A 24,283-nucleotide genomic window follows, 5' to 3' on the forward strand; every position below is an offset into this window, starting at 1 on the left:
GCTGCTGTATTCAGTCATCAAGCCATGTCCATCTCGTTGTAACCTCATGGAGTGCAGCACCCCAGGCCCGCTTGCCCCTCACTGTCTCCTGGAATTTGCCCAGGTTCATGTCCACTGAATCAGTGATGCCGTCTAACACACAGCTCTTTCTAAGCTGGAGAGGCAGGACTTGCTTTCTGAGTACTGTGTGCTCCACTCTTCCTCTGTCCTGCTCTAATAAAATAGTTGCAGCACTCGTGTTAAAATTTAAAAAAAAAACAAAATTGGAGAGCAAAAGCAAAATACAAAAAGCCCATGAGTCTAGCAGGGACAAGGGAAGATTTAGGGGGATTTTGTTTTTGTTTTTCCCCTAAAAGCTATGCCTCCATATGTTTATAGGCAGACACAATGAAGCCAAGAGATGGAGAGATGATGAGAATGTGACAGAAAAGGACAGTAATGATATAAGGTGTTGCATAGAAGAAGAATGAAAAAGATAAAAGAAACAGAAGAGAAGAGGGCAAGAGAAACATTTTTTTAAAAGATAGAAACATGGAGATGACTATACAGAATATTTCTAAACCATTTATTTTCTTACTATTTAGATTTTTAGAGTAATCAATTGTATGCATGTGTCATGTTTTTAGCTTATGTTTTATGAGGGTCATTTTCTAATCTTTACTTCTCAGTTTATAAAAATGAAACTCCTACAAATTAGAGGATGGTCAGGTCATGTATTTTAAGGAAGTATTTATTATGTTGCATAAAAGAAAGAAACTTATCCAAGGTTTGATATAGTGTGAGAAAAAAAATGTATTACTTGGAAGATATCTCTTAGAATTTTTGTAAGGCTGAAATTCCTTGTTAGCTGTGCAATAATTCCTTCTGAATGCTTTCCTTTTCAAGGATTTTGTGGGCTTAGCCTGGAATATAATATCATGTACTTTTACTACCTACAGATAGAATAAGTCAGTCACATGCAGTTTCCAAATTGCAAAAAAGAAAAAAAATGTACTTTAGCAAGCTAGCACTACTATGGAATAAAGAAAGAAATTCTCTGGTCGTGGTTAATTGATGAGGCAAAAGATTAAAACGTCATGGCAGTACTTAACAAGAGTGTGTGTGTTGAAAGAGTAAGCATTAACCAAATCACATTCTTTTTTTTTTTTTTTTCCAAATCACATTCTTATAGAGTGAATCCAACTTTAATCATCATGGAGACTTAATGATCAACACCAGTTTCTTCTTGTGTAAAATCTCTTGAGCACTCTCTTATGATATTCATATTATTAAATTATTAAATCTCTAGAAATTCTGCTTATAATTAGGAGCATAATTATATTATCCAGCTTATTTCTTAGTATCAAACCAAACTGTATGTATTACAAACGTGTGCATGCTAAGCCACTTTGGTCATGTCAGGCTCTGCAAGTCAATGGACTGTGGCCCACCAGGCTCCTCTGTCCAAGGGATTCTCCTGGAAAGATTGCTAGAGTGGATTGTCATGCTCTTCTCCAGGGGATCTTACCAACCCAGGGATCGAACCCACGTCTGTTATGTCTCCTGCATTGGAGGTAGATTCTTTAACACTAGTTCTACCTGGGAAAATATGTAACCTCAAAATGTGGACCCTTCTGGCTTTTGTAAACACAATATAATTTTTAAATAAATTTTATATAATTAAAATTAGTCTATTTAGAATTGAAGATGTTAGTTGCTCAGTAGTGTCCGACTCTTTGCGACCCTGTGGACTCTAGCCCTTCAGTCTCTGTCCATGGGATTCTCTAGGCAAGAATATTGGAGTAGGTTGTTATTCCCTTCTCCAGGGGATCTTCCCGATGCAGGGATAGAACCTGAGTCTCCTACATTGCAGGCATATTCTTTACCATCTAAGCCACCAGGGAAGCCCAATTTCACATTCAAATTTAGTTTTCTCTTAAGAAAAAAAAATATATATATGACAACCCTGATTTCCAATAGGCCAAAAATCTGCTAGAGTTGAATTGTTTTCCCAAAAACAAACTTCTATCATACAGACAATATATGTATATCCACTTTACCTCTATCGTGTCACTCATTTACATTATCCAAGTCATCCTTGTAGAACTTTACAAATGTAACTTCTGCTCTACTGTAATGCAAAGTATTTTTTTCTTTTTTGCATTTTTGTTGGCATATTTGCTCTACACTGCTATGTCAGTTTGTGCTTTATAGCAAAGTGACCCAGCCAGATGTACACATACATCCCTTCTCTTTGGGATTTCCTTCCCCATTTGGTCACCACAGAGCGTCGAGTGGGGTTCACTTTGCTGTAGAGTAGGTTCCTCATTAGTTATGCATTTAATACTTAGTAGTGTATTTACATCAACCCCAATCTCTTAATTCATTCCACACCCCCTTGGTATCCATATGTTTGCTCTCTCCATCTATATTTCTATTTCTGCTTTGTAAATAGGATCGTCTATACCATTTTCTGGGCTTCCCTGGTAGCTCGGCTGGGTGGGGAAGATCCTCTGGAGAAGGGATACACTACCCACTCCAGTATTCTTGGGTTTCCATAGTGGCTCAGATGGTAAACAATCTGCCTGCAACGTGGGAGACCTGGGTTCGAACTCTGGGTTTGATCCCTGGGTTGGGAAGATCCCCTGGACGAGGGCATGGCAACTCACTCCATTATTCTTGCATGGAGAATCTCCATGGGCATAGGAACCTGGCAAGCTACAATCCATGGGGTTGCAAAGAGTCAGACATGACTAAGCACAGCACATACCATTTTTATAGATTCCACATATATGCATTAATACACATTATTTGTTTTTCTCTTTATGACTTACTTCACACTATATAACAGTCTATAGGTCAATCCATGTCTCTGCAAATGACACAGTTTGGTTCCTTTTTATAGCTGAATAATATTCCATTGTATATAGGTACCATATCCTCTTTATCCATTCCTCTGCTGATGGACATTTAGGCTGCTTCCATGTCCTGGCTGTTATAAATAGTGCTGCAATGAATATTGGGGTGCATGTATCTTTTCAAAGTATGCTTTTCTCCATATATATGCCCAGGAGTGGGATTGCTGGATCACATTTATTTTAGTTTTTTAAGGAACCTCCATACTGTTCTCCATAGTGCCTGCACCAATTTACATTCCCAACAGTGTAGGAGGGTTCCTTTTTTCCCATACTCTCTCCAGCACTTACTGTTTGTAGATTTTTTGATGATGACTTTTCTGAGTGATGTGAAGTGATACCTTACTGAACTAATTGTATTTTTAAAAGTGAAAAGAAAAATTCAGAAAAAGAAAAAAGAAGAATTTGTCTTCAAATGTTCTATGGAATTTTTAATTTTAGAGAGTTTATCTTACTTAGAAAAATGCAATTATGTTAGGTATCATTCTGATAGTTTATTGATAAATCTTATTATTAACAGATTGATAAGACTGTTCATACAATAGATTATCATATCAGTTTTCTTATCTTGATCTTTTATTATTTTATGCCAGACTTAAGTGGCCTTTATTCTGCATTTCAAATGCTTTTCCCAAAAGTAGTAAGGAGAGATCTGATGACATATCCGTTATAGCAGTGTCCAGTGGACTGAAAGCAGCACAGCATTTTTATTAAATCCCACTCAGAAAAACACTTAGGACATTTAAGTAAAATGCTTGGGCTACTTCTTTCTTGGAGGTAGCAGAGTGGTCTTTAAGAGGGTTATAACATCTTTCATTATCTCCTCCTCAGTAGATTGTCCTTCTTTTGTAATATGCTTGATTCTCTTTAAATTTTGAAGGAACTGAATAGGGGAAAAAAAAAGCGCCATTATTTATTCTGTAATGTAAAGGGGTGTAATTCTTTTGAATTTCCTGAATCAGGAAGATAAAGTCACATTTTAAATGCAAAAGATATTTAACAAATCATTATCTGGAAGTAGTTTTGCATATAGGTCAAAGTCAAATTTCAGGTATTACTAAAATATCTGGGCTAAGCAAAAGTAATATTGCTTACTTTTAGATAGTTTACTAAAAATATTACCTTACACTTTGATACATTTTTTTTACAGAATATATTATATTAGATAGTCTCATGGCCCCATAGTCATGTTAATTTTTTTAATAATGAACATTCATGTTTAATTAGGCTATTGCTTAAAATCTTTGTGTTAAGCTTTGAACCCAGGTCTTTTCACTGTGAGTCTGTGACATTTTAAATTTATAATATATATGTGCTTTTGAAGTTAGAAACTTCTAAATACAATTTCCTAAGACAAGGAAATAAAGTATATTGTAATTTTTCCTGTATCACTAACTATGCATATGGATATTTGTGTGTGTTTCTATAGCAGGGAGGAATGAGTTTGTAGGAAACAGAGAAACAATCATCAGAGTGCTGGTATTTTACTAGGAGCAAATTAGTGTTGCTGGACTTCCCAGTGAAACTTATTTGTGCCTTGGTCCTGTCATTAGATCACCAGGAAATATATATGTACGTGTGTGTGTGTGTGTGTCTGTGTGTGCAGGTCTCAAAACCAAATCTCTGCTTTCAAATTGAATTTCCAGTCCTTACAGTTGAATGAAGAATATCAAAAACAATATTTGTAAATGTAGCATGAATTTGAGAAGCCAAACAGAATCTTTCTTGATTATTAAAAAATGATGGGTGACCAGATTTCTCAGCTGAAAACAGATACTGCAAAGTATATCATTCTCTGTTTCCAGATAGTCTACATCTCTGGAGCTCAACACCTCCTTAAATAGCCAGGGGAGAGGTGTTATTTTATTTCTGTTATTTTATCTCTGACCTATTCAGCTTCCCACAGGTTAATAAAGAGGGTCGTAGGGGAATGGAGTGCACTCTGAAGAAACATGGAATTGAGAGAGTCAACATTCTGTCTCCTTATTTGCTTAAGTCAGTGTGAGTATGTGTGTTGAGGGTGGGCATTATATATGCCTCCTACACTTTTTCTCATCCTTCCAGCAGTGATAAAATCATTTAAACTGCCATATATGCCCATTTACTCAATGGAGAATTGCCACTTGTCTGGCAGTTACTGAGATACTAAACTGCCAGGAAGTTGCTGAGTGGACCTTTCCTAATGGAGACCAGATGCTTGGGGCCTGTGGATATTAAGAGGCTTAGTCATCACTGGAATCCCTATTGGAATAGCACTAGGCAGGTAGAGGTCAGCATTTAAATTCTCATCACTCAAGGAAACCTGTGCTAGTTTGTGCTTTACAGAGTAATGTCCAAAATTAACAGAAAGTGGGTCAGGGACTTACTTCCAAAAAATGTAGGTGGCTTAAGGAAAAGGATATGACTGTGCTCCTACACCGGAGAAGGCACTGGTGACCCACTCCAGTACTCTTGCCTGGAAAATCCCGTGGACGGAGGAGACTGCTGGGCTGCAGTCCATGGGGTTGCTAAGAGTCTGACATGACTGAGCGACTTCACTTTCACTTTTCACTTTCATGCACTGGAGAAGGAAATGGCAACCCATTCCAGTGTTCCTGCCTGGAGACTCCCAGGGACGGGGGAGCCTGGTGGGCTGCCGTCTGTGGGGTCGCACAGAGTCGGACACGACTGAAGCGACTTAGCAGCAGCAGCAGCAGGGCTCCTACACTCCTGTCCTTTGTTGATAAAACAGATCACTAAGGATGGAAGGGGAGGAAAACGAATGGTAGATGGAAGAAGGGTATAGACTTTTCTTCCCCTCCCAACTCAAAGAGTTCTTTGACAAAAGTCTAAGACTGAGTTACTATTGGTATGCCTGCTCACACACACATATATCTATATCAGAGTTATTGGAAAGTAATAGAATCCTATTTCCTGGTGATCTAATGACAGGAACAAGGCACAGATATGTTTCATTGGGAAATACAGCAACACTAATTTGCTCCTAATAAAATACCAGCACTCTAATGATTGTTTCTCTGTTTCCTACAAACTCATTCCTACCTGCTACAGAAACACACACAAGTATGCATATGCATATTTAGAGATACAGGAAACAGTATAAGGTAGTTTGTTTCACCTTGTTCTAACCAATTTCCTGTGAAATTGTATTTAGAAGTGTCTGTTTGACTTCAAAAGTACATATATGTTGTAAATTTAAAATGTCACAGACTCAGTGAAAAGACCTGGGTTCAAAATTTAACACAAAGAAAAACTTTAAGTAAAAATAAATAATATTATTTATTATTATAGAAATAGATTGAATCAGGACTAAACCAGTGTTAATAATTATTCAAAATGTGAAACATTAAATGCTCAACATGTTATTACCTTTGACAGTCTTCACTCAAAGTGTATTTAAAAGTCCATCCCAATTTCACATAACTAACTCCAATATAAAGAAAAATGAAAGACTTGTCCGTCTTAAAAATGGGTTATAGGGGCTTAGGGATTTCCCTGGTAGTCCAGTGCCTGAGACACACTCCCAATGCAAGGGGCTCAAGTTTGATTTCTGATCAGAGAACTAGAGCCCATGTGCTCCAACCAAAATGACTCTACATACCTCGACGAAGACCTCGTGTGGTCAAATAAATAAATATTTTAAAAATGTATTACAGGAGCTCACTATTGAGCTGAGTTCACCATTAAATGCCAAAACTCATTTATACTTAACTTGATCCTTATTATCTTCTAGTTTATTGTTCTCAAAGTAAAATCTAAACCTTTTACTTGAGAATTACCCAAGATTTTGTTAGAAATACAGAATGTTTGAGAATTCTGGAATTTGGAGGAATAGATGCTTGGAATGTGAATCTAAGTGATTACAACATTGCAGTAGTTTTTGTCATACATTGAAATGAATTAGCCATGGATTTACATGTATTCCCCATCCCGGTCCCCCCTCCCACCTCCCTCTCCACCTGATCCCTCTGGGTCTTCCCAGTGCACCAGGCCCGAGCACTTGTCTCATGCACCCAACCTGGGCTGGTGATCTGTTTCACCCTAGATAATATACATGTTTCGATGCTGTTCTCTTGAAACATCCCACCCTCGCCTTCTCCCAGAGTCCACAAGTCTGTTCTATACATCTGAATCTCTTTTTCTGTTTTGCATATAGGGTTCTCGTTACCATCTTTCTAAATTCCATATATATGTGTTAGTATACTGTAATGGTCTTTATCTTTCTGGCTTACTTCGCTCTGTATAATGGGCTCCAGTTTCATCCATCTCATTAGAACTGATTCAAATGAATTCTTTTTAATGGCTGAGTAATATTCCATGGTGTATACATTTCTACGACCCTTATATGCTCTAAACGTTGAAAAACATTGTCCCATTGCCTTATCAGATAGCAATTAAAAAAAAAAAGCAACTATATTTTCTTACTCAATTTTGGTCTTTTCGTCCCTCCTTAGGTAGAACTCTAGACATGTTATTAGAGCAGGGCATTTATTTGAGTTGATCTAATCCAATATTCTTCTTTTTTTTTTTCCAATATTCTTTTTGTTAGAGGAAAAATAAAGAGCATCCCAAGCATTTACCTACATTTTGCTTCTGCTTTTTCTCATGATTATTATTCTATTTTTTCAAGACAGAATGCACACTTCATAAATAATTGCTTATTAATATGTTAGCTAATTTTAACACAAAGTCTTTTCATATGCAATAATTTATAAACATCATTGATCTTAAAGCCGATAGTCTCCTTATGTTTCTTCGAACATAAGTATTGATGGAACTCCTAGCACATGGAAAATCTCAGATATCTATAAAAGAGTGATTTAGAAAATAAGAATTAGGTTTAATCAAAAGTGTGTTATAGGAGCATAAGAACTTCCCTGGTGGCCCAGTGACTAAGACTCACACTCCCAATGGAGGGGGCCCAAGTTTGATCCCTGGTCAGAGAACTAGAGCCCATGTACCACAACTGAGAAGATTTTGCATGCTGCAGTGAAGATGGATGTTCCATCCAAAAAGTGCTCTTCAGAGCAATAACAACAATCCCTAATTAGCAATAAAATCCCTAATTACTAACTGTAATGTTAATAATAATTCTACAAATAACGATTGTAAACTAAAACAGAGTCACAAACATCCATTATGTTACTTGACTGGAAACATCAAGGTAAGTATCTCCAGATCATAGACTGAGATCCTTGAGAAATCTGTAAGGGAAAACAGAAAATACACAAATAACAAATGTTTTTTGGAAAAAACAATATATCATAAGATCAAAGACTTAATCCTAAATTGGATGACAAAGAAGATTTTACTGAGTAGGATTTATAGAATTTATAACTCAGAAAAATGAGGAATAGGATGTTTAGGCAGGAGAAAATTAAAAGCAAGTGTCACCTGTAAAGAGTCATGGCACAAATGGAAAAGAGAGGGGACTACAAGATGAGGACACACAGACAGGAGATAATCATGTATCAAAGTGCTTTCAGCTGCAAATAATAGAAAACAATTTAAAGTGACTTTGCCAACAAAGTCATGGATTATCTCTCATAACAGGTTGTTCAGAGAAGGGGTGGCATCAGGATTCGTTAAGCAAATCAGAGATATCACAGAAATGACTTTTTTCTATTTTCTGCTCTTCCATTTTCAGCATTTTGTTTACTTCTACATTAACTGTATTAGGAGTTCCAAAATGACTGCTGACATTTCCAGGTTTTATATTCTTATAGAAGCATCTAGAAGCAGAAAAAGGGGAAAAAATTCCCCCATCTCTCTCTCTCTCTCTCTCTCTCTCTCTTTAGAATTAAGAAAAGTTCTTCAGAGTATCTAGAATTAGATCTCACGTACATTTCCAAAACAGTCACTGGCAAGGTGTGGAATTTCCATGGTTGGAGTAGATTTGTCAAAACTCACTCTACTTAGGGGCATATGTCTCTGTGCTCAGTTACTCAGTCCTGTCCGACTCTTTGCAACCCCATGGACTGTAGCCCACCAGACTCCTCTGTCCATGAGATTTCCCAGGCATGAATACTGGAGTGGATTGCCGTTTGCTTCTCCAGGCAATCTTCCTGACCCAGGGATCCAACCCGTGTCTCCTGCATTGACAGGTGGATTCTTTACCACTGAGCCACCTGGAAATCCCTGCTTAGAGGCATAGCCTCCCCTAAAGCACAAAGCTACCAATTACCTGAACTCATGAAGTTCTGACACCAAGAATGAGGTGGCTTTTTGGCAAGAAACCCACCACAAGTCTGTTCTATACATCAAGGGTGGGATGTTTCAAGAGAACAGCATCAAAACATGTATATTATCTAGGGTGAAACAGATCACTAGCCCAGGTTGGATGCATGAGACAAGTGCTCGGACCTGGTGCACTGGGAAGACCCAGAGGGATCCGGTGGAGAGGGAGGTGGAAGGGGGGATCGGGATGGGGAATACATGTAAATCCTTGGCTGATTCATGTCAATGTATGACAAAAACCACTACAATATTGTAAAGTAATTAGCCTCCAACTAATAATAAAAAAAAAGAAACCCACCACATATTTCATAACTATACTTAAAATTGATACATGGCTCTGTAGTAATTGTCTTAGACAGTTGATAGCCTTGTAACAGCATATTGAGTTGTGTTTTAGAGTGTATATGGCAATTATTAACTGAACTGTCCCCTATAACTAAATTAGATATTTAGATTAAACCATTTTTACACTCCCTGGCTTAGTTTAGAGTCCTACAGGTCTTCCCAGGTGGCACAGTGGTAAAGAATCCACCTGCCAATGCAGCATGCAAGAGATGTGAGTTTGATTCCTGGGTTGGGAAGATCCTCTGGAGTAGGAAATGACTACCCACTCCAATATTCTTGCCTGGAAAATTCCATGTACAGAGGAGCCTGCTGTCCTACAGTCATGGGGTGGCAAAAGTCAGACACAACTGAGCACACACACACAATGTTTAAATAGGCGAAAGTGTAGGGGAACTGTCAGATGTCTGTTTTTAGTTGTGAATATCCTACTTGGTACATTTTTTTAATATTTGTATTTTAAAGTGTTACTTCTTTAAATGACTGTATCCAAGAAGACCTGCAAAGTCAATCACATGAGCACAAGAGTAAATCATTAAAAAATATGCATTAATTGAGTGCTGAGTGTGTGTATGTACCAGAAAGAGAGGGAGTCAGGGAGGGAGGGAAGTAAAGATGGAGAGGGAGAGAGCATGGCTCTAGATATTGAAGGGTAATTTGCCTACATTCCCCTCAATAAACTTGAGATGGGAGATTGGATTTGAGTCAACTGTTCTCACATTAAATTTCAGTTCTGAAGTAACTCCCCTTGTGTCAGCTGAGGATGTAAAGACACACAGACACACCAACACCTTCCTCCCACACACACATGCATATACTTTCTTTCTCTCTCTTTCCTTCCTTCCTTCCTTTCTTATACTTTCTTTCTCCTGCTTTGTCTCACCTCCTCCCACCACTCCTTTTTCTGAAACATGTATCTGAGTATTTCATCTGGTGTCCACAATCTCACACCCACCTACCACTACACAAAACAGTCAACCAAAAAAGTTCCAGTGCTAAAAGTAAAACTGATTTGTTGTCATAAATGATAGACTATTTTATCAGTCTTCAAAATGGCACTAAAACACAAAAGTGATGTAAAATCTCTTTAAGGATAAGAGACAGGTCTTATAAATTATATCCTCTTGAAGAATGACTGTATTGTCTTACAGTGAGGCTTCCTAATACCAGAGCAGCACTGGTTGGAGGCATTTTGGAGGTTGCCCTTATGAACTGCATGTTACCAAGAAGGGTAACATGTTACCCTACTAGTGTAAAGGCAGCAGATATGAGGCTTGGAAAAACAAACAAAAACAACCTATAACACATTCTTTTTTGCAAAAACACAGTGTTTCAAGTTAATAGTTATATATCTTTAATACAGGACTAGAAAATGTGAGAATATAGGATGGACTCCAATGTTATAAAGGGATATTATGATAAATCATAAATTGCAATAACTGGACTCTTTGGTGATTAAAGTATTGTGAAAAGATAATATGGTTATAGGAAAGATTTTCAGACATCTGGGCCTAGATTTAGATATATCCCAGGGCTGTCTATGTGTAACTCTAATAATATGTAACTCTATCACAAGAAGTAAGGTTCCTAGATATCATTATCAAAGTAAGGCCTACTGATTAGAATGACAAGTTTTCAGAAATAAGAACATTAAACCTGAAGCTGACATTCACATTCTGTTTTTAGATGATAAACATGTTGTCTATAACTTTCAAGGGGACTAAGCTGAAATATCAGATTCTCTAATCTATCTTAGGTTCAAATGATCTCAGATGTGTATCTTATTTGCAGACTTCCAACGACACTTTTGAAATTCCACTCATGTTGACTGGAAATGTAGTGTTAAGGAAGAGGCTCAACTATGAAGATAAGACTCGCTACTTTGTCATCATCCAAGCTAATGTGAGTTATCAATTTCTCTTATTTCTCTCCTCTGAATTTATGAAATACAGAACTCACCTAGAATGTATGTGCTCACTATAAATTTACAGACTCAACAAGATAGCCCCACCCTCAGTGTAATTTGTATACTATATTCTTCTGGATGAGGTATGGGGTGGAATAGAATGGGAAGATTATTCCCACTTATGGTATTCTTCAGTCTTGGACTCACTCAAACACTTCAATGATTTGTTTTTAGCTCATACTGAAGTATTTCTCAAAGCATGATTGACTGAACAACTACAGCAGAATCACCTTTAGTGTTAGTCACTCAGTCGTGTCTGGCTCTTTTTTGTGACCCCATGGACGTTAGCCACCAGGGTCCTCTGTTCATGGAATTCTCCAGGCAAGAATAATCGTGTGGGTTTCCACTTCCTTCTCCAGAATCACCTTGGGAGTGCATTAAAACTGCAGATTCCTAGACCCAACCTCAGACCCTCTGAATAAAAATTTCAGAAGGTAGAAGTGGAAAACTTGCATTTTTATTAGCTCCCCAGGGAACTTCAAAGTACACTAAAAGTAGAGAACTGTTGAATCATTTATTGAATCACTTATTGAATCATTTATCTTTTATTACTAGTTGCTCATAATGTATAAGTTACTATGAACATGATCTTCATATGTGGGCAGCAATAACAAAACCTGAAGAGCGGTTCTTGTATAATTTTATTATCATTATTATCATCATTATTTTAATAAAATTCTTAAAAATTATGTGATTCAAGGGTTGATTTGACAGTTCAAGTATATCATCAAAGACTCAGATTCCTTCTGTCCTTAAAATCTATCCTTCCCTGAAACTCGGTTGTTTTTCCAACAGTGTTTTAGAAAAGAAATAAAAGGAAACATATCCTCCACCAGTTGTTCTTAACAAGCTTATATGCAACCAAGTGTCACTAAGTGGCCATGTTTTCTCTTTTTTAGAGATATTTCAGTAGAAAGAACATAAATGTGTGTGTGTGTGTGTGCGTGTGTGTGTGTGTGTGTGTGTGTGTGTGTAGAATACTTGTGGTGGTAGTTATAGTTGGAGATCTAGTTCTTGATGACAGTTTTCTAGACTTTCATTCAAAATATTTTGCTTTGTTTTCCAATTCAGTGTGGTTTGTCTTATGGCTCAGTAGCAGAGAATAGAGTAAAAACTGCAGATATAGGAAAAAGTAAATCTATTAAAGAGAACCCCTCAGAATTCCTCAAAAACATTGAAACTTTTTTTTTTCCTATGTAAAGGAAAATGTGAAGAAAAGCTACGATTTTCCTTTCTGACTCAAAATCTCTACTAAAGTTTATAGAAAAGTCAGATTGCTAAGGAATGTATTTGAAAGCTAATTGTTATTGTGTTATTTAAAATGAGTTTTTAAAAGAAATATAAAATAAAATAAATCATCTGACTTGCTGTGTACTTTAAACTATTTATGAAGATATCTGGGACAATTTGAATCCAATTTGCTAGACTACCCATAACTGGGAAAGACTGAGAAATTTTTGGCATTTCAAGGATAAACTAATGAAATAACAGGATATACATGGAACCTTGGAAGGAAGGAATGGAATTGGTGAGAAGTTGAATGAAGTTTTGATTTTATCTGTAATGAAAGTGAAAGTGTTAGTCACTTAGTCCTATCAATGCATCCCTTAGCAGGCTCCTTTGTCCATATGAATTCTCCAGGCAAGAATTCTGGAGTGGGTTGACATTTCCTTCTCCAGAGGATCTCTCTGACCCAAGGATCGAACCCAAGTCTCCCACATTGCAGGCAAATTCTTTACCATCTGAGCCACCAGGGAAGCCCTTTATCTGTAACAGCAGTGTTTATATAAATTTAAATTATGCAATACAAAATGTGAATACTAAACACAGGAAATTATATGATTTTTTTGTGTTTTCAGATTATATCCTTTCAAAAATATATAATATATCAAAATTTAGGTATGCTACAATTTATTCAACTGTCCTGAAGTTTTTTTGTTTGTTTTTTGCCATAGAATTGATAGCTAATTTCAGGATTCTCATGAGAGGCAAGGAGTGTAGTATAGTGGTAAAACCATAAACTTCAGAACCACATTGTCCAAATTCAAATCCTAATTCTGCTTCCCTAGTGACTCAGTGGTAAAGAATCTGCCTGCCAATGCAGGAGACATGGGTTTGATCCCTGCGTTGGGAAGATCTCCTGGAGAAGGAAATGGCTACCCACTCCAGTATTCTTGCCTGAGAAATCCCATGGACAGAGGGGCCTGGTGGGCTATAGTCCATGGGGTTGCAAAAGAGTTGGAGTTGAACATGACTTTGCAACTAAAACAAAAACAACATCATAGATATATCTATCTATATGTATACAATTTATATTCTTATATTTATGTAGAATAATGATATTTATATATTTAAAATTATTCTTTTATAGTCTTTTTTATTATTGTATTGATGTTAACTAATGTACAATGTAAACTGTGTCCATTAAAACCCTACATATTCTCTTAGAGTCATAAGGAGAATTGAAACATGAGCCATCAATTTGGACTTCAAAATAGATGGTTTCTAAGAGGCTAGAAGTCTAATGATAAATTACTAAACATTATTCAGCATTGGCCTGGCTTTGCTTAAAGTACAAAGATTTGATTGATTTGCAAAAGGAATCATTCAAATTTCATGTAGTTGTGCGGTTTCTTTTTATGCATATGAGCATGTTATTATTCTTAAATAAATTGGAAGAGTTTTGAGAGACCCACATTAAAAAAACTTGTCACTTATTTTATTTAGAAATTTTGCAACATTAGTACCCACACCATTTATTTTAAATATGAATAGACAATGAGGCAATGATAAATTCTAGAGAAAAGGAGAAAAAAATCTAGCAAAGGAAGTTCAGAGAAGTACAAAAATCAGGGGTTTCCTTTTGTTGAAACTTCTGATACAGTCTGTATTAGAATTTTGAAGTTATCCTAAAACAAACAAAAAAATCAGACTCATTGCTATATATAGATAGTTTTAAGCCAACTCTTTCTCTCTTTTTTTTTTATTCAACAGCCTGTAAATAACTGTCAGAAAGAAAAGGTTTACATTTAATTAAGACTCATAGCAAGAATATTGTTTTGAATTATTCTATCAATAGCAGTGCTATTCCACATTTTCACATCAAAAAATCTTGAGAAGGGACATTAGCTATCTTTTGTAACAAGATACTATATTATACATATTTGTTGAACCAAAATAAATAGACTGCCAAATACTTCTCCAACAAAAATAGGTCTATTTGGGATAAGAAGTTTGGCGTCTACAACCCATGATGAGCCATATGCAAGTCCCCACAAAGCAAGGGAAGGAAAAGAGAAGGGGAAGAAAAAAAAAAGAAGTTGAGAGAGTTATAGTAAATAAAGAGACCATGGCTTTTCTTGGTTGAGTTGTTGCCAGAATAGAAGAGGTGATGAGCTATGCTGTTCTTGCAGACTGTGAGAGCTCCCGCTTCTGGTCTCACTATTTAATTTTGCAGTTCTTTGGCTGGCCTAAAAATTAAATGAACACAACACATCTTAACAGAAGAAAAAAACAAATTTAATAATGCATGTGAAGCAGTCTCATTAAAAAAAAAAGAGAAACTGAAAGAAATGACCAAAGTGAGCTGTCATTTAGACAAGAAAACTACAAATCTGTGAAGAATTTGTAAAGCAAAGAGGTGTGGGCTGAGAATATCAAATTATTGAGTAAGTAATGTGGTAGTGTTACACAGCCTCTTGGCCCCTAAATTCTCTATTTCTGGTGATAATGATGGTTTCTATCCTCCTGGTACAGGGAGAGTTCTTTTCACATGGAAGATTCATATACTGCTTTGCTTTCAGGGAGACAAGTGTTGTCAGAATGTCCCCCTTGCACTGGCTATTTCTTAAGAAACTTTAACATAAAATACTCAGTATGCCAATGTGACGTATTATGAGGTGACATATCCTTCTCTTCTTCAAAACATTTCAACTGTATAGATTTGGATATAAAAATAACATTTCAGAATAACCCTTATCCTGACCTTTCCTCATGTCTACCTCACACTGATATGTGGAATAAGTGCTAATTTTACAACCATTGTTTTTATTCCTGCCAGTTTCTTGGGCATATTCTGGAGAGTAGGACTGAAGTGGAGGAAGATAGAGGTTGTTGGTTTAAGAACTATTTGCAAAATTTTCAAGTAATGAAGGCATGTAATGATACTATTTCTGTTTACTAGTACACATAAAATTTCAGGAAATTTAGGTAAATGTCTCAAAAAAGAAAAAAAAAGTTTCAAAAAAGAAAAGAAAGAACACACTTCTAAAGTGATTTAGACCAAGTCAAACTTGTTGCTGCTATTTTCATTTTTGAATAAAGAAATCCAACAGAGTCAAGTTACTAGTGTATGTTTTACAATTCCAGTTGGTTATCACCATCTTTCATTAGTGAAGGGAAGCAAGACAGATACCTCCAAGGTCTTAGATAACTGAGTTAGGGTCAAAAGACTCAGGACAACTCTAATTATTTTTCTTTTTTAAAATTTTCTTTCTCTAATGCAAATACCTGATAAAGTAATGAAAGAGTGTGTAATATATGTATCTATGAGTGAGTCTGGTGGATGCCTCTAGTCCTTTTGTTAACTTCAAACTACTTGAATACTAAATGTGTGTTAAAAGTCTCTTTATTCCAAGGCTCCAATGATATTGCCAAAAATGCTAAACATCAGCATTTTTTTTTTCTTTTGAACTTTTTATTTTGTATTGGGGCATAGCCGATTAAATGTTTCAGGTGAAGAGCAGAGGGACTCAACCATGCATATGCATGTATCCATTCTCCACTAAACTCTTCCCCCATCCAGGCTACCACATAATATTGTACTATACAATAGCTCCTTGTTGGTTATCCATTTTAAATACATTAGTATGTACATGACCACCTCAAGCTCCCCAACTATCCCTTCCCCTGGCAACATAGTTCGTTTTCTGTGAGTCTCTTTCTGTTTTGTAATGTAAGTAAGGTCATTTGTGTCATTTTTTTTTTTTTTTGAGTCCACATACAGGGGATGTCATACAATATTTCTCCTCTGTCTTGAACATTAGCATTTTTGTCTCATATTCTTTAGAAAACTGGGTTTCATATAATTTCACAGTATTTGTTAGAGTTCACATTTTCCCTGGCTCCACTTCACATAACCAACATTTAACTTAATACAATTCTAAATATAGAGCAGATACTGAATGAATTAGAAATTAGCATTTATCTCTAGTTCGATCAAAGAATAGTGGGCAATTAAACTATTTTACAGCAAGAAAGCCTTTCAATTGAGTTGAAGGAATTGAAGTCTTACTTATCATTTGATGGTTAAAGGTGTTTATTGCCTGAACATTTTCATAGTTGAAATATTTGCAGTTTTATAAAATTGTATTTTGTAAAAAAGAATGGATTATGACTGAGTTAGTTGTCTCTGAGCTATTTGTAACATAAGATTTACTTTGAAGTTCTACTAGGCGTATATATCTTATTTTTGAGTCAGACAAACACAAAAACCAGTTTTCCTGGCAATGCATTGATAAAATTTTCTACTTATTTAATAAATAATTAATTAAAAAACAATGAGGGGCTTTGATATGTCTGGAATCAGGATATAATAAGCTGTGTTATGATCATGTGGGAGCAGAGAACTGGAGACTTTGAATGAAGATTGTCACTAAGTATTCAGTGACAAGGTCAATACAACTTCCTTATGAGGCACTGGCAGAAAGTTGCAGCTGGGTCAATAATCATCATACTCTGATGAATATTACTTGTGGCTCTCTTGATTCTATGTTGTAGTCATCTGTATGCTTTTAAATTCTTCCATCTCAGTTTTTATGCTGGATTATTCTTTGTATCCCCTGCAATTCCTTGCGTAACTGCACTCACAAAAGTTGTGGAAGCTAACTAAAGGTTTTGCTGTAGGGAGGAAGCCAAATCTGACCCCAAGTAGGAACTGATTCTTTGACTTGCCTTTCATTGCTTTTATTATTATAATCAAACAGAACTGTTTGCCTCACAGAGTCATGCCCCTCTGCCTGACTGTTAAAGTATGTTTCTTCAGAACTCTGTCCCCTTGTGGATGACAGGAAGGAAGAAATTAACACACACCCTGCCTGAGGCTTGCCATTCTAGTTCAGTTCAGTTCAGTTCAGTCGCTCGGTCGTATCTGACTCCTTGTGACCCCATGGACTGCAGCACACCAGGCCTCCCTGTCCATCGCCAAATCCCAGAGCTTGCTCAAATCTTGTCTACTGAGTTGGTGATGCCATCCAGTCATCTCATCCTCTGTCGTCCCCTTCTCCTCCCACCTTCAATCTTTCCTTCAGTCTTTTCCAATGAGTCAGTTCTTCACATCAGGTGGCCAAAATATTGGAGTTTCAGCTTCACCATCAGTCCTTCCAATGAATATTCAGGACTGATTTCCTTTAGGATGGACAGGTTGGATCTCCTTGCAGTCCAAGGGACTCTCAAGAATCTTCTGCAACACATTTCAAAAGCATCAATTCTTCAGTTCTCACTTGCTCTATAGTCCAACTTTCACATCCATACATGACTACTGGAAAAACCATAACTTTGACTAGACACATCTTTCTTGGCAAAGTAATATCTCTGCTTTTTAATATACTGTCTAGGTTGGTCATAACTTTTCTTCCAAGGAGCAAGCATCTTTTATTTTCGTGGCTGCAATCACCATCTGCAGTGATTTTGGAGCCCAAGAAAATAAAGTCTGCCACAGTTTCCCCATCTATTTGCCATGAAGTGATGGGACCAGATGCCATGATCTTAGTTTTCTGAATGTTAAGCTTTAAGCCAACTTTTTCACTCTCCTTTTTCACTTTCATCAAGAGGTTCCTTAGTTATTCTTCACTTTCTGCCATAAAGGTGATGTCATCTGCATATCTGAGGTTATTGATGTTTCTTCTGGCAATCTTGATTCCAGTTTGTGCTTCATCCATCCCTAACCCTAACCCTAACCCTAATTTTTTTTGGATGCACTCTGCATATAAATTAAATAAGCAGGTTGACAATATGCAGCCTTTCCCCATTTGAAACCAGTCTGTTGTTCCACATCTGGTTCTAACTGTTGCTTCTTGACCTGCAGATTGCTGACCATACAGATTTCTCAGGAGGCAGGTCAGGTGGTCTGGTATTCCCATCTCTTTAAGAATTTTCCAGTTTGTTATGGTCCACACAGTCAAAGGCTTTGGCATAGTCAATAAGGCAGAAGTAGATACTTTTCTGGAACTCTCTTGCTTTTTCTATGATCCAACCGATGTTGGCAATTTGATCTCTGGTTCCTCTGCCTTTTCTAAATCCAGCTTGAACATCTGAAAGTTCACAGTTCATGTACTGTTGAAGCCTGGCTTGGAGAATTTTGAGCATTACTTTACTAGTGTGTGAGATGAGTGCAAATGTGTGGTAGTTTGAGCATTCTTTGGCATTGCCTTTCTTAGGGATTGGAATGAAAACTGACCTTTTCCAGCCCTGTGGCCACTGCTGAGTTTTCCAAATTTACTGGCATATTGAGTGTAGCACTTTCACCATCATCTTTTAGGATTTAATATAACTCAATTGGAATTCCATCACCTCCATTAGCTTTGTTCATAGTGATGCTTCCTAAGACCCACTTGACTTCATATTCCAGGATGTCTGACTCTAGGTGAGTGATCATACCATCATGGTCATCTGGGTCATGAAGATCTTTTTTGTATAGTTCTGTGTATTCTTGCCACCTCTTCTTAATATTTTCTGCTTCTGTTAGGTCCATACCATTTCTGTCCTTTATTGTGCCCATCGTTGCATGAAGTGTTCCCTTGGTATTTTTTGAAGAGATCTCTAGTCTTTCCCATTCTGTTGTTTTCCTCTATTTCTTTGCATTGATCACTGAGGAAGTCTTTCTTATCTTTTCCTTGCTGTTCTTTGGAACTCTGCATTCAGATTCCTATATCTTTCCTTTTCTCCTTTGCCTTTTGCTTCTGTTCTATTTACAGCTATTTTAAGGCCTCCTCAGACAACCATTTTGCCTTTTTGCATTTCTTTTTCTTGGGGATGGTCTTGATCCCTGCCTCCCGGACAAAGTCACAAACCTCTATACATAGTTCTTCAGGTACTCTGTCTATCAGATCTAATCCCTTGAATGTATTAGTCACTCCCACAGTATAATCGTAAGGGATTTGATTTAGGTCATACCTGAATGGTCTAGTGGTTTTCCCTACTTTCTTCAATTTGAGTCTGAATTTGGCAATAAGGAGTTCATGGTCTGTGCCACGGTCATTCTAGGAAATGCTTTACAAGATTAATGGCCTTCTTACTTTGCTTCCTCACCTCCCCTCATCTCTCATCTATAAAAGAACCTGGCATCCAGACCCCAATAAGAGGGTTATTTTTAGGCACTAGCCTGCTATCTTCTCAGTCTGCTGGCACTCCAATTAAAGTCTCTTCCTTGCCTCAACACCTCATCTCTCAGATTCACTGGCCTGTAATGTAGTGAGCAGATCGATCTTGGACCTGGTAACAGTTTCATGTAATTAAATGTTGAATGTTAGCAGCTATATAAGTGATATGTGAAATAATGCACACTGAGAAAATACAAATTAGACAGTCAAACTTGATTAACTCTTAAAGGAGATACATCCTTGCTTGCCAGTTACAGTCACAGTTTCCTAAACTAATGATATTTTTAAATGTTTAAACTTTTAAAGTATTATCTTATTTTTAAAATGATAGAAAGAAAGAAGGAAATAGAAGGAAGGACTTGAGGGGGGTAGTTTTTAATATGTATTGGATTTTCACATAGCAATAAATGAAAATGTAAACTTAATAAACTCACATAAAATATTTATGGAAATAATTATGCTTTTTTTATACCACTCCCAATTTACAATGCTATTTCCTTTATTCAGAAGAGTCACAAAAAGCAAGCATTTTACTAGAAGATCAAAATACTCCTGTCTTTTTAGCTTCTATTATAATTGTTGGGGGCTTTGTTTTAGGCAATATTTTAAGATCAAATTTGGTTCTGAACTGTGAAAAGAGCATTATGGATTAAAAGCACCTTCCAGAGACTTGCAAGTTAGGAATGTGCATGAGGCCTATTTTCATATCTCTATTTATATTGTATTTATTGGTGACAAATTCTGGAAAATGTCTTTGTATATATTAATCAGGTTGGTGTTTTTCCTTAGTGTATTTCACCTGTAATAGTGAAAAGGAGCAGAATATGTCAGCCCAAAATGTGTATCTTTAGCATGTATACAAAATATTAATCAGTCAATCTAAGAAAGTTATGGAAAATTTTATTTACCAAAGTGAGGATTATAACCCAAGGACAGCCTCTCAGAGAGCATGAAGAGCTATTCTGCCCATCAGAGGTCAAATCACAGTTACATATAAGTTTCTGGGACAAAGGGCTGTATATTAAATGATGTATTATAGACAATTTACACAATCTACAGGTACAAAGAGTAACTGACCATTGATCCTCATGATTCCTTACATGATTAAAAAGGAGGGTTATCTCCTAGGGAGTTTTGACCCTTGATGAGATTAGAAAGAATACTATTTCCTAAGGAGGTATGGTTAACGTACAGGTACAGTACACACTAAAGGGGAAGAAATTTTCTCATTTGCCTAAATTGTTAATTTTATTCATCAAGCATAAGAATTATTTTAGGCTGAATAGTAAACAAAAAACACAGCAGACAGAAGAGAAGCTCTAAAAACTAATAGAAGAATTTTCATTTACAAGTAAAAACTTCAATTGTAAAGGGTGTCTTTCTATCTGTATCAAGAAGAAAGGATGATTCTAAATCTCTAGAAACTTAATGGAGAAGGCTTGCATTTAAGTCTGTATAATAAACATACAGAAGAGTCTGAAGTGCAGTATATGGGTGCTATCTTAAAAACTTCAGAAATGTCTCAATTCCTTTCCAAGGCAAATCTTTCAATATCAGAGTAATCCAAGTCTATGTCCTAACCACTAATGTCTAAGAAGGTGAAGTCAAACAGTTCTGTGACAACTTCGCAGAATTTCTAGAGCTTGCACTAGAGAAAGATGTCCTTTTCATTGTAGGGGAATGGAATGCAAAACTAGGAAATCAATCTATACCTGGAATGACACGCAAGTTTGGCCTTGGGGTACAAAATGAAGCAGGTCAAAGGCTAACAGTTTTGACAAGAGAAGACACTGGTCATAGCAAACACCCTCTTCCAAAAACACAAGAGACAACTCTATACGTGGACATCATCAGATGGTTAATACCAAAATCAGACTGATTATATTATTTGTAGCCAAAGATGAAGAAACTCTATACAGTCAGCAAAAATAAGACCAGGAGCTGACTGTGGCTCAGATCATGAACTCTTTATTGCAAAATTAAGACTTAAATTGAAGAAAGTAGGGGAAACTACTAGGCCATCAGGTATGAGATAAATCAAATCTCTTATGATCATACAGTGGAAGTCACAAATAGATTCAATGGGTTAGATTTGATAGACAGAGTACCTGAAGAACTATGGACACAGATTCATAACATTGTACAAGAGGTAGTAAAGAAAACTATCCCAAAGAAAAGGAAATTCAAGAAGGCAAAGTAGTTGTCTGAGGGGGCCTTGCAAAAAGTTGAGAAAAGAAGGGAAGCAAAAGGCAAAGGAGAAGAGGAAAGATATACCCATATGAATGCAGAGTTCCAACGAATAGCAAGGGGAGATATGGAAGGCCTTTTTCAATGAACAATGTAAAGAATAGAGGAAAACAATAGAATTGAGAAGTCTAGAGATCTCTTCAAGAAAATTGGAGATACCAAGGGAACATTTCATGCAAATTTAGACACAGTAAAGGACAGAAATGGCAAGGACCTAACAAAAGCAAAAGAGGTTAAAAAGAGATGCAAGAATACACAGAACTGTACAAAAAAGGTGCTAATGCCCAGGATACTCACTATGGTGCGGTCACTCACCTAGAGCCAGACATCCTGGAGTGTGAAGTCAAGTGGACCTTATGAAGCATTTTTCTGAATAAAGCTAGTGGAGGTAATGGAATTCCAACTGAGCTATTTAAAATCCTAAAAGATGATGCTGTGAAAGTGCTGCACCCAATATGCCAGCAAATTTGAGAAACTCAGCAGTGGCCACAGGATTGGAAAAGGTCAGTTTTCATTCCAATTCAAAAGAAGGGCAGTGCCAAAGAATGTTCAAACTACCATACAGTTGTGTTCGTTTCATAAGCTATCAAGCTAATGCTTCAAGCTAGGCTTCGACCGTACATGAACAGAGAACTTCCAGATATAGAGCTGGATTTAGAAAGGGCAGAGGAACCAGAGATCAAATTGCCAGCATTCACTGTATCATAAAGAAAGCAAAGAAATTCCAGAAGAATATCTACTTACTCTTCATTGACTACACTAAAGCCTTTTACTGTGTGGATCACAACAAACTGTAGAAAATTTTTAAAGAGATGGGAATACCAGACCACCTTGCCTGCCTCCTGACAAGAAGCAACAGTGAGAACTGGACATGGAAAAATGGACAGATTCAAAATTGGGAAAGCAATATATCAAGGCTGTATCTTGTCACTGTGCTCATTTAACTTATAAGCAGAGTACATCATGTGAAATGCCAGACTGGATCAATCAAAGGCTGGAATCAAGATTGCTAGGCAAAATATAAAAAACCTCAGATAGGCAGATGGTACCACTCTAATGGCAGAAAATGAAGAGGAACTAAGGAGTCTCTTGAAAGTGAAAGATGAGAATGAACAAGGTGACTTAAAACTCAACATTCAAAAAATAGTAAGATCATGGCATCCAGTTCCATAACTGCATGGCAAATAGAAGGGGAAATAGTAGAAGCAGTGACAGATTTTATTTTCTTAGTTTCCAAAATCACTGGGAACTGTGACTGCAGCCATGAAACTGAAAGATGCTTGCTCCTTGCCTTGACAGATATAGCAAATCTTGACAGGGTATTAAGAACAGAGACATCACTTTGCCAACAAAGGTCTGTTTAATCAAAGCTATGGTTTTTCCATAGTTATGTATGGATGTAAAAGTTGGACCATAAAGAAGGCTGAGTGCTGAAACATTGATGCTTTTGAATTGTTCTGGAGAAGACTCTGAAGAGTCCTACTGACTGCAAGGAGTTCAAACTGAAACAGGAAGGAAGGGGGCAGGGCACAACATTTGAAAGAATTTCATACCCCAAGACAAAGCATAAATCTATTAGAATCAAATGGGTCCAAGTTGGCATACAAGTCACTTTCAACTAGACCTTGATCTTCAGTCAGCAAGCTCAATGATATACCCAGAGGAGCCATGACAGGTCAAGGCACCAAAAGACCAAAATATGGGTGGTGGCCCAATTTTCTCTACCCTTTCCCCCAAATGGTTGGAATAATCCTCCCACTCATTAGCCTATGAAATTACCCCGCTCATAAAAACTAATTATGCCATATCTCAAAGCAGCTGCACTCACCCTATGTGATGGCCCACACTCTGTCTATGGAGTGTGCTTCCCTCTGAATAAATCCACTTCTTACCTATCCCTTTGTTTCCATTTCCATGATGAAACATCAAGAACCTAAGCTTCACTAGGTCCTGAAACCAGGTTTGTGATCTCAGTTGGAAGACTGTAGGTATTGTCTGAGTTGAAGTCCAAGCCATGAGGGTTTGAGTACCAAACTAGGTTTTGGTTAGGTTTGAGTCCTGACTCATGAGTTCAAGTCCCAAACTGAGGTAAACAGTTTCAAAACCAGTCAGTCCCAAAGGAACTTAACTCTGAACATTCATTTGAAGGACTGATGCTGAAACTCCAATACTTTGGCCACCTGACTCAAAGAGCTGACTCATTGGAGAAGACCCTGATG

At 36.9% G+C, this 24,283-nt stretch overlaps 1 protein-coding gene across 7 annotated transcripts in view; it reads left to right on the plus strand.

Annotated features, from left to right (window-relative positions):
* PCDH15 (protocadherin related 15) overlaps window positions 1-24,283 on the plus strand; it is a 1,725,758-nt gene that overhangs the window by 1,259,275 nt on the left and 442,200 nt on the right. For all 7 annotated transcript variants that reach the window (XM_070470562.1, XM_070470566.1, XM_070470561.1 and 4 more), the window contains one exon: window positions 11,265-11,375. In XM_070470562.1, coding sequence (XP_070326663.1) covers window positions 11,265-11,375 — 111 coding nt within the window. The remainder of the gene's footprint in view (window positions 1-11,264; window positions 11,376-24,283) is intronic.

Source organism: Odocoileus virginianus, chromosome 7 (assembly GCF_023699985.2).
Source record: "Odocoileus virginianus isolate 20LAN1187 ecotype Illinois chromosome 7, Ovbor_1.2, whole genome shotgun sequence".
In the NCBI taxonomy this organism is placed as follows: domain Eukaryota; kingdom Metazoa; phylum Chordata; class Mammalia; order Artiodactyla; family Cervidae; genus Odocoileus; species Odocoileus virginianus.